Raw genomic sequence first — 10660 nt, 5'->3', positions numbered from 1 at the left:
TGGATAAGAGGTATGGAAATATCCCCTCATGTTTGTTTTGTCTTGCCCATCTAGCAAGGTTGTGGCCAGGCTCCAAAGTTACAAGATCGATATTTATATATAAAAATATATATTGCACCTCCCAAAGGTTGATATTGGCTACTTCTTTGTCGAAATTCTGAAAAGGAACCTGAAGAGTCGAAGGGCATTTGTCCTTTTTCTTGAATGCTTCTGAAACTGAGATTGAATCTGTCTAGAAGACCACATTTTGAAGTTGTACGTAGTTGAGAGTAGGGGTAAACATTTGACCCGCAAAATTCGAAAACCCGCCTGACCCGAACCCTGAGAACCCAAATTTTTGGAAAACCCGTTCATTTCGGGCTTAATCCGATCTGAACTCGACATATGTCGGGTCGAGTCCAGGTTTAAAATTCAGTAATTTCGGGTTCGGGACAGAAATTTAAAAAAAAATCTGAAAAATAAGATGATAACCCTAAAAAAAATCTTTATTTCTTTTCTTCTTCTCTTTCACTCTCACTCACGCACGACCCCCCTTCTTCTCAGCAGAGAAAACAAACTACAAAAATAAAAAAAGTGTAAAAAAATATTATTTTTTAATTTTTTTTGGTATTTTTGCAAAATTGGGCTTTTCGGCCCAAAACCCAACATGCACAGCTCAACTCGAACCCAACCCGAAAAACCTGAAACCTGAAAAAACTTGAAAATTTCGGATCGATTTCGGTACCATTTTTCTCCACCTGAAACATGCAAAACCCGAACCCGATGAACCTGAAACCCGAAAATCCGACCCGTGTGTGTAGAGGTGATTTCCTACAATTGATTAGATGGGCACCAGCAACCTGTCAATAACAAAAAGAAGAGAGACGAGAGTTCAATTGGGAGCACCGGTGGGGTGTCAGCCAAAGGGACTCCGACGCTCAAGTCAGTCGGGTTGTAACGAGAGCTAATAGAAAGTAATAAAATTAAGATATAAATAGTCGAAATGATGATGGATGAAGGAGTCATAAAATGGTCAGAGTGACGGTGGCGATGACGGAGGAGTCAAGCGACTATGTCAGGTCCAATCAGACTGACTAATTAGTCTTGCTTGACTGGATTGCTCAGAAATAGAGTAGCCTTCGTTTCAATTAGAGAGTAAAGAAAGTTCAGTGATTATTTTATGCCTTTTCTCAACCTCTGATGGTCTTATTTATTGTCCTCCTTCTCGTTCCGTCCTCCTCCGTCTTTCTCCTTCGTTTGACTCGCTCCAAGTGGTTTTATTCCGAGATTCTTGGCGAACGTGATGGGAGCCTTGACTGTTTCAAGGTCCCTGGCTGACTGAGTGTATCCGAATTCGGGTCCGGGTATGGTTTTGGGTAATTGGATGGTACTTTGTATATGCGAGCCTATTTTACATGGGCTTTGGGCCTTCTTGGCTAGTTAGATAGCTTATTGGGCTGACTGACTGCTTGTTGGACTATTATTTTTCAAGTATACGAATTTTGTCCACTACAGTTTGTCCCTCACTCTTTGGTATAGAATTCATTCTTTTATCAAAGAGTAAAAAAGAAATTAATTCCATCAGAATTTATCCATTTTCCCAATAGTTACAGAATATGCATTGACTCAATTTACCTTTTTCAGAAATTATTCACGGGGGTCTCGCTGTCCGAGTGACCTGCGGATGCGCGTGGCCTGGTTGGCCGATCGGCTGTTTGGGCCGACTGGCTGCTTACTTTGCGGCCGAGTGATGCGCACCTACGCATCCGGCCGAGTAATGAGCACATATGCATCCGGCTGTCCGAGTGGATTGCGGATGCGCGCGGGCCTGGTTGGCCGACCGGCTGCTTGGGCCGACTGGATGCTTGGGCCGAACGGCCTTCTGGCCTAGTGGTCCACGGGGTGGCCCTGAGGCATGGCCGAGTGGGTCACATGTTGGCCGACTTAATGGGCTGCACGAGCCGAGTGTTCCTCCAGGAAGGCCGAGTGTTTCGTTGGCATGGCTGATTGCTCCTCCGAGTGCTTTACCGGGGTGGCCGAGTGCTTTGTCGGCATGGCCGAGTGCTCCTCCGGGTGGGCCGAGTGCTTCGCCGGGGTGGCCGAGTGACTCGTGTGTTTGGGCCGAGTGGTCTGCCGAGGAGGTAGTGTGTCCGGGGGAGATGGCCGAGTGGGCCTAGTGCGCTCAATGTGAATTTTCATTTGTCTCTGAGACTTTAAGTGTCCTTAGGAAGTTAAATCCTTTTTGGTAGGGCCACCTGATGGTTGACACTTGGCACTAATCGGGTGGATTTGTGTGCCTATATAAGGGTGGTTTGTTTTTACCATTGCATTCATTTGAGGAAGGCTTGGAGAGGAGGTGCAAGGTGTGGAGTAAAAGAGCTTCTCAAGAGGTAAGTTTTCTCTCATTTGTTTTCCTTTCAATGTCCTTATGCATGTTCTTTGTGTTCTTCGTGTTCTTCATGTTCTTCGTGCTAGGTTAGTTTATTCAACTGTTATTTTTGTTTGATCCTGTAGATTTTTTGTTTGCGTTTGATCTGATTGCAATGGTGGCATATGAATTTCTGTTGTTTAGGCGTATGTCTAATTCATGTGTTTATGTTCCTTGAGCTGAGTGGTATGTCTGACTGATTAGTAGAGACTTATAGGCTGACTGCTGTTTAACTGAATACTTTGTAATCTAATTTGATATAGTAATCTATTTTGCCTCGTTTAATCATATGTTTTTTATGTTTGGTCCGTCTGACTGATTGATTGATGAGTCGTCCAGCGCTTCTTGATTGTGTATCGAGCTAAATATTCTTCATGTCTTTTTTGTGTTCCTTAAGGCTTAGCTGTTGTTTTGCTCTAGGTGATCAGCTCATTATGTCTACAAGTAGGTGTGATAGTCACGCTGATTCAGTCTGTCGACTGTCTTGTTCGTTTAGTGAAGAAGATTTTAGTTCTCTCTTTCAAAGTTCTGCTGAGATGGTTGATTGCAACCGAATTACAGTAGTAGAATTGGGGGGTCGTCCTTTAGGTGATGTTACTGGAAGGGGAATAGATTCTAACGAACCTATTGATGGTGGTATGCCGGGTTCTGGTAGTATGCTTAGTTCTAATCCTAGGTCTTCCATAAGTTTAGGTGAGTTGACCTATCTTCGTCGTCATTATGAGATCCCTGATACCATCAGTCTGCATGCTCCTGCTAAGGCGGAGCGGCCTGACTGGCACTTACCTGGTTGGGTGTGTCTGTATGAACTTCCCTTCAAAGAAGGGCTTCGGTTTCCTATCCCCCGATTAGTCGTTGAGTTGTGTGAGTACCACGAGATTTCGCCCGGACAACTAATGCCAAATTCATGGCGGATTTTGATGTCTCTCGAAGTCCTTTGTGAAAGGCACAAGATAACACTTGGGGTGGCTGACTTGTTGAGAGCTTACTACTTGAAGGCACACCTTAATGACAAAGGTAGGTACCAGTTAACAACTAGGGGGAAGGACCCTCCTTTAATTATTAGTTTGAAGAGTGGAGATAAGAGGTGGAAGGACCGTTACTTCTTCGTCCCTTTCGTCTCGTTGGGGTTACCTGCTGATAGTAGGATACCTTGTTCATGGTCTCCTGCATGTGAGTCTTTTATGCTTGCCTACTAATCCGTTTCCTTGCATATACATGTTGTTGTTGTTTTTATTTTATTTTGTGTGCTGATACTTCTATCATTTTGCAGGTAGGCTTCGAGTTGAGTACCTTTGGGATTCGAGGGAGTCTTCTGGTCGACTTAAGAGTATTCTTGCTATTCCTGAGGCGGAGCGTGAGTGGAGTGATTTGCTGTCTGAATCGAGTCTTCGTCAGAGTTCTTTGTGGCGCTCTGTTGAAAAACTCCCTGAAGGTATTCCTCTTCTACAGAGTCCTGATAATCCTCGTGTTGTGTTTATCAAGAGAAGTTTAGAAGTCTTGGGATATACTCCCAATTTTTTGACTGAATTGACGACAAGTGAGCGGTTGTTTGCAGACGTAGCTATGTCCCGACCCTTTACACTTCCTCTAACCGGTTCCAATTCCTTGGAACGTTTGCGTCAAGCAAAGAAATCGTCCGTTGGGAGCTCAGAAGCTGATAGAGAGGTTGTTGTGCCTCCGGCTGATCCCCCTGTTTTGACGCGGAGTCAGACGAAAAAAAAGAAGAAGGCTGTGCAGGATGATTCTTCCGACCCATTTAGCGACACCGTTGCCCTTTCGTTCCCTTCCAATGCTGCGGCCTATAGTGAGATTGGGCCTCACTTAGGAGAGATTGATAAGTTGTTGTGGCCCGAAGATGATCACAGAATGGAGCAGGTTGGTACGGATGGGTCAATTGATACCACTGTTTCTCATTTGTTCCAGGTACGAATATTTCATTTAGTTTTGTTTGTGCCGACTAGCTGATTTCTCTTGTTGTCTTACATTTTCTTTTTTATGTGTCAGGGTTTGCAAGGGGTCATTTGGCTGAAGAAGAAAATCAAGTCCTTAATGGCAACTCTAAAGGAAGTAAGGAGTCAGAGAAATGATCTTCGGGGTGAAGTTAGTCGGCTGAAAGATTCCAAGAAGGAGTCTGATCAACTCATAGCTGATTTGAAGGCTCAACTAGAATCCAAGGAAGCTGATGTCGAGAAGCTGAGAGTGACTCTTGGTCAAGTTGATGATTTGAAAGCCGAGGTTGCTTCGTTGGAGAATCGGATGTTGGTCATTGGGCTGGAGGCTGAGATCCAATGCCGTGGCGTAATGGCTAGTGAGTTTCGGGATGGTAAGGCTGATAGCTGGGATGTTCCCAAATACATTGCTGATCTTGAGGAATTGGAGAAGATGAGGGCTGAAGAGATAACCCGGGCCGAAGAGTTAGCCACTTCTTTTGGCATCATGACTACTAATGATCTGGTTGTGGATGACTGATTCCTCTTCTACTCGTGTTCATTGTCGTGGGATAACAGAGTTTGTCGGGCCTTTTCTAGTTGTTGTATGAACTTTTTCTTATGTAGTATTGTATCCTGATCTAACTGACCTAGTTTTGTTGTATTATGGCTTGTTGTAGCTTTTGTTAGTGTTGTTTAAGTTATTGTATCGGATGCTGATTGGCTGAATGACTTATGGAGTATTAGTGTCTTATTCCCCCAATCTAAGTATAAAGTGACTTAGTCAATTTATATTTAGATTTGTTATTGAACTGTTCGTAGTATATATATAAAGAAAAAATGGTTGTGATAGGGGGCTGCGCTCCGTGGAGCTGCCTACATACCCTTTGCAGGGATCAAGCCCAAATGTAGTTCTGACACTTCCTGCATTATAAGTGTCAGTATGTTGCTCGAATGAAGATCTTGTGAGAATACTGATGAAAGAAAATGAAAGTAGACTGGGTTAAGTTAAGAGTGATACAGTCTCAAGTGGATAGCATTCCAGCTGTTGTTGATATCGCGTCCCTCCTTTGTTTGTAGCTTGTATGCTCCATGTCCGACTACCTTTGTGATGAGGTAGGGACCTTCCCATGTCGGGGCGAGCTTACCTGCTCCAGCTTCCTTAGTGTTCTGGAAGACTCTTCGTAGAACCCAATCTCCTACTTTGAATGTCCGAGTGCGGATGTTCTTGTTGTAATGTCTGGCTATGCTCTGTTGATAGGCTGAGACTCTTAAGAGTGCTTTGTCCCTTCTTTCGTCGATGGTGTCGAGTTCATGGCACATGTTTTCCCAATTTTCTTCGTCTGTAGTTAGCTCATATCTGGCTGTCGGAACTTCGCTCTCAGTAGGGATGACTGCCTCCATCCCGTAAGCTAATGAGAATGGTGTCTCCCCTGTCGCAGTCCTGGTTGTGGTTCGATAGGACCACAGGACTCCTGGCAACTCGTCAGCCCATCTTCCCTTAGCTTTTTCGAGGCGCTTCTTGATGTTGTTCATGATGGTCTTGTTGGATGACTCTGCCTGTCCATTTGCTTGGGGATACCTTGGTGTCGAGAAGCTGAGCTTGATGTTCCAGAACTTGCAGAAGTCTTGGAAGTCGAAACTGATGAATTGAGAACCATTGTCTGTCACAATTTCTTTTGGTACTCCGTACCTACAGATCACATTCTTCCAAATGAAACCCTTTACTTCTTTGTCTCGGACTTGGTGGAATGAGTCTGCTTCGATCCACTTGCTGAAGTAGTCGGTCACTGCAAGCATGTACATTTTCTGTCCTGGTGCGGTTGGAAGCTTGCCTACTATATCCATCCCCCATTTCATGAATGGCCAAGGGGACGTGATTGAGATGAGACGCTCCGGAGGTTGGTGGGATATCTGAGCGAACCGTTGGCATTTGTCGCATCGTCTGGCATAGTCAGAGGCATCAGCTCGCATGGTTGGCCAGTAGTAGCCTTGTGTTAGGGCACGGTGCGCCAAGCTTCGTCCTCCAGAGTGGTTGCCGCACTCTCCTTCATGCAACTCAGCCAGTACGTATTTGGCCTCTGCAGGGTTAATGCATTTCAAATATGGACCAGAAAATGAATGTTTATATAGTTTACCTTGTATAATAGTGAAGCGGGCTGACTGAGCCTTGACCCGACGTGCTTCGTTCTTATCTTCGGGAAGTATGTCATGTTCTAAGTACTCGACTATTGAAGTCATCCATGTTCGGTTGTTGGAGATGTCATTAACTTGCTCTTCTTCATCTTTCCAGACAGCTGGCCATTGGAGATATACTACAGGTATTGTCTTGGGGTCGGTTGTCTGGATGGAGGATCCAAGGTTTGCTAATGCATCTGCATGGCTGTTCTCCCCTCTTGGTACTTGGTTGATAGTGAACTCGTCGAAGACTGACTGCAACTCTTTAGTCTTGTTGAGGTAGGCAGTCATTTTGTTATCCCGGGCCTGGTAGCTACCTTGCATTTGGTTGACTACCAATTGAGAATCACTGAAGACCACGATCTTTTTTATTCCCATGTCTTTGGCTAGTCCGAGTCCTGCTATCATTGCTTCGTATTCAGCTTCATTGTTGGTAGCTTTGAACCCGCATCGGACTGCTTGTTCGATTATGTCACCTTGGGGTGAAGTCAGGACGAGTCCGAGTCCACTTCCTCTGGTGTTACTTGAGCCGTCTACTTGCAACTTCCAGATTCCGACTGATTGTCCCTCGGTCAGACAACAAAGTTCTTTTTCTGCCTGCACATGCATGTTAGGTGTAAAATCTGCAATGAAATCAGCTAATACCTGAGATTTGAGGGAAGTTCGTGGCTTGTATGTTACTTCGTACTCGCTGAGCTCTACCGCCCACTTGGTAAGTCTGCCTGACAATTCTGGTTTATGGAGGATTGTTTTGAGTGGGAAGGTGGTCAAGACCGTTATTGGATGGCACTGGAAGTATGGGCGTAGCTTCCTTGCTGCGTGGATGAGTGCTAGTGCAAGCTTCTCCAGCTGGCTATATCGGGTTTCTGCATTAAGCAAAGCTTTGCTTACATAGTAGACTGGAGACTGCTTGCCTTCCTCTTCCCGGACTAGGACTGCGCTAACTGCCGTCTCGGATACTGCTAGATAGATGAATAATGTCTCATTGTCTTTTGGCTTTGAGAGGAGAGGCGGGCTGGTTAGGTACTGTTTTAGCTGGCCCAGTGCCTCTTCACATTCAGCTGTCCACTCGAAGGTTTTTGATTTCCTTAGCGTGTTGAAGAAGAGGTGACATCGTTCTGAAGACTTTGAGATGAATCGGCTGAGTGCTGCAATGCGTCCAGTTAGTTTCTGTACGTCTTTTATGCACGTTGGGGAAGGAATCCTTTGGATTGACTCTATCTGTGCTGGGTTTGCCTCGATTCCCCTTTGGGTTACAAGGTACCCAAGGAACTTTCCTGCAGTCACACCAAAAGAACATTTAGTTGGATTCAGTTTCATATTATATTTCCTGAGAATGTCAAAAGATTGTTTTAAATGGTTGATATGGTCCTCTGCAATGAGGGATTTGACGAGCATGTCTTCAATGTAGACTTCCATCGTCTTCCCCAGTAATCCGGCAAACATCTTGTTGACTAGTCTCTGATATGTTGCTCCTGCGTTCTTCAATCCGAATGGCATGACCTTGTAGCAGAATATGCCTAAGTTGGTCATGAAGGCTGTCTTTTCCTGGTCGTCTGGATGCATCAGGATCTGGTTGTATCCTGAGTATGCGTCCATGAAGCTTAGGAGTTCATGACCGGCTGTGGCGTCTACTAGCATGTCTATGTGCGGTAATGGGAACGAGTCTTTTGGACACGCCTTGTTGAGGTCTGTGAAGTCAATGCAAACTCGCCATTTGCCATTCTTTTTTTTCACAATGACTACGTTAGCCAACCAGTCGGGATAATGCACCTCCCTCACGAACCCATTATCAATAAGCTTTTGAACTTCTTCGTTAATGGCTTTGTTCCTTTCAGGGGCAAATTTTCTTCTTTTTTGCTTCCTTGGTGGGTAGTCTGGATCAACCTGCAATTTATGGACAATTATTTCGGGGTCAATTCCAGTCATGTCCGCATGGGACCAAGCAAAACAATCATAATGGGCAGATAAAAAGTCAATGAGCTTAGTTCTGATGTCAGGATCCAATCGTGATCCGATTTGGACTTTGTGATCTGGAAAGTCCGGATGTATCTGGACTTCGTCCAACTCCTCCATGTCTGGTTGGTTCAACTGGGAGTCAGTCAGTCTGTCTTCCTGTAATTGCTATAACTGAGCGGGTTTGGGTTTCATGGTAGTCTGGTAACACGCTCTCGAATCTTTCTGTTGGCCTTTAATTTCTTTTACTCCCCACTTAGTTGGGAACCTTAAAACTTGGTGGTATGTTGAAGGGACTGCCTCCATTTCATGTATCCATGGTCGTCCCAGTATCACGTTGTAAGCAGACGGAGAGTCTACTACCAGGAATCTTGTGCATAGATTGACTCCTTCGGCATAGACAGGTAGCTCGATCTCTCCTAGTGTGTTCTTTTGTTCTCCACTGAAACCGATGAGGATTGTAGTCTTCTTTATAATCTTTGATTCATCTATCCCGATTTCCCTGAGAGCACTTAAAAATAAAATGTTAGTTGAACTACCATTATCAATAAGTATACGTTTAGTAAGACAATTAGCAATGTAAAGTGCAATGACAAGAGCATCATGATGTGGGTTGAGGAGTCTGGTTGACTCTGTTGTTGAGAAACTGATGGTTTGAGCTGGTAGGTTGATGGTATTCTTCTCTGTCTCGCCGGACTCTCCTTTGACCCAGTTGGTCTGCCTGGCATGTCTTTTGGCTGCTGAATGGGTGACTCCACTTACCTCAGAGCCACCAGTTATTACGTTCACCGTCCGTTCATGAGTAGGTGGTTTCGGCGGGGTTACTACTCTTCGGACGACTGACCTGTCTGCCTCCTGCTGGAATGTTCTTTTGCCTTTGTCTGTAAGTAAGTCAGTCAGGTGACCACGCTTTAACAGGTTGGATACTTCGAGTTTTAAGGCAATGCACTCATCCGTTCGGTGACCGTGGTCATTGTGGAATTCACACCATTTTGCTTTGTCTCGCTGGTCAGACGGAGTCCTCATCCTTTCCGGCCATTTCACTTTGTCTCCGAGTCCTTTCAGTACGCCAACGACTTCAGCTGGTGAAATTGAAAGATTGTATTCTGGTATCTTTGGTCCATCTCGCAGACGTGTCTCGGACGACCGGTTGTACTCCCTCCTTCTGTTCTCTGATCTGTTGGGATACGGGTATGGCTCGGATCGTCTATCACTCTGTCGTCTGCCTGCCCTCGAGTCTCTTCGAGTGTCTTTCCTCGGAGAAGAGTGATAATAGTTAACTTCATCCTCCTCCCACTTGATCTGTGCCCAGGCTTTGGCGAGAACGTCTTCCATCGTCTTGCAAGGATACTTGGTAAGTTCTTTGTATAGGTCTGAGTCGTACCGGAGTCCCTTGCGGAAGGCTGAGATGGCTGTGTCCTAATTACAATGGGTTATAGAAACCTTTTCTTTGTTGAAGCGGCCTACGTACTCTCGTAAAGGCTCACCCCGTCGTTGAACTATGATGTAGAGGTCTTCTGCAGACTTTTCAAGTTTCCTGCTACTAGCAAACTGCTCAACAAAAGTGTCAGTCAATTGTGCAAAAGTAGAAATAGAATTATTAGGTAAATTAGTATACCACTGGAGGGCTGGTCCAATCAGACTAGAACCAAACCCCTTACACATGCATGCTTCCCTCATATCACGTGGGATGGCAACGGTGAACATCCTCTGCCTATACTGTGCGATGTGATCATCCGGGTCAGACGTCCCGTCAAACATCTTCATATTTGGGAAGTTGAACTTCTTTGGCATTTCCACTAGTGCAATGTCGTCTACGAATGGAGAGTCCGCATAACAGCTTGCTGCACTCTTCTTAATCGGAGCCGGCATCCCAGGAATCCGTTGAATGAGCGCCTCCATCTCAGCTAACTTTCGAGCCAACTCAGGATCTTGGATTGGAAATGAGCTTGTGGTTGCTCGGCGGATTGGCTCGCTCAAGACTGGGTGATTAAATCCGATTGCCTGTTGCTCAGGTATATTCTGACCAGCTCCAATGATGATCTGGCTGGTTCCAATGGTAGGCTGACTAGCACTTGGAACCTGCTGCTGTCCGGGTCCAGTGACTGGCTGACTGGCTCCTGGAATCTGTTGCTGTCCGGGTCCAGTGGCTGGCTGACTGGCTCCTGGAATCTGTTGTTGTCCAGCT

At 45.4% G+C, this 10660-nt stretch overlaps 2 protein-coding genes across 5 annotated transcripts; one reads left to right on the top strand and one right to left on the bottom strand.

The window, feature by feature from the left end:
* Positions 1–2307: 2307 nt before the first annotated feature.
* Positions 2308–5020, top strand: LOC133812577 (uncharacterized). 4 transcript variants are annotated; one of them, XM_062246353.1, is made up of 4 exons: positions 2308–2369; positions 2828–3580; positions 3681–4333; positions 4415–5020. In XM_062246353.1, exons 2-4 carry the CDS (start codon positions 2842–2844, stop codon positions 4877–4879), a joined length of 1857 nt encoding a protein of 618 aa, XP_062102337.1. In that variant the 5' UTR covers positions 2308–2369; positions 2828–2841; the 3' UTR covers positions 4880–5020. The 4 variants fall into 4 exon arrangements, with proteins under 4 accessions (XP_062102337.1, XP_062102335.1, XP_062102338.1 ...); XM_062246351.1 differs by lacking the exon at positions 2308–2369 and adding an exon at positions 2401–2454; XM_062246354.1 differs by lacking the exon at positions 2308–2369 and having other exon boundaries at positions 2702–3580; positions 3681–3842; positions 3966–4333.
* A 3620-nt stretch (positions 5021–8640) lies between these two features.
* LOC133780255 (uncharacterized) lies at positions 8641–9807 on the bottom strand. The gene has a single exon (XM_062220101.1). It carries the CDS (start codon positions 9805–9807, stop codon positions 8641–8643), a length of 1167 nt encoding a protein of 388 aa, XP_062076085.1.
* Positions 9808–10660: the final 853 nt, after the last annotated feature.

Source organism: Humulus lupulus, chromosome 1 (assembly GCF_963169125.1).
Source record: "Humulus lupulus chromosome 1, drHumLupu1.1, whole genome shotgun sequence".
Classification (NCBI taxonomy): Eukaryota; Viridiplantae; Streptophyta; class Magnoliopsida; order Rosales; family Cannabaceae; genus Humulus; species Humulus lupulus.
This window is presented reverse-complemented; position numbering and strand designations above follow the sequence as displayed.

Coding starts and splice junctions, on each gene's coding strand:
- LOC133812577 (XM_062246350.1), top strand. CDS start 2,782: ATGTCTTTTTTGTGTTCCTTAAGGCTTAGCTGTTGTTTTGCTCTAGGT. Junction 3,581..3,680: donor TTGTTCATGGTCTCCTGCAT/GTGAGTCTTTTA, acceptor ATCATTTTGCAG/GTAGGCTTCGAGTTGAGTAC. Junction 4,334..4,414: donor CTGTTTCTCATTTGTTCCAG/GTACGAATATTT, acceptor TTTATGTGTCAG/GGTTTGCAAGGGGTCATTTG.
- LOC133780255 (XM_062220101.1), bottom strand. CDS start 9,807: ATGGAAGACGTTCTCGCCAAAGCCTGGGCACAGATCAAGTGGGAGGAG.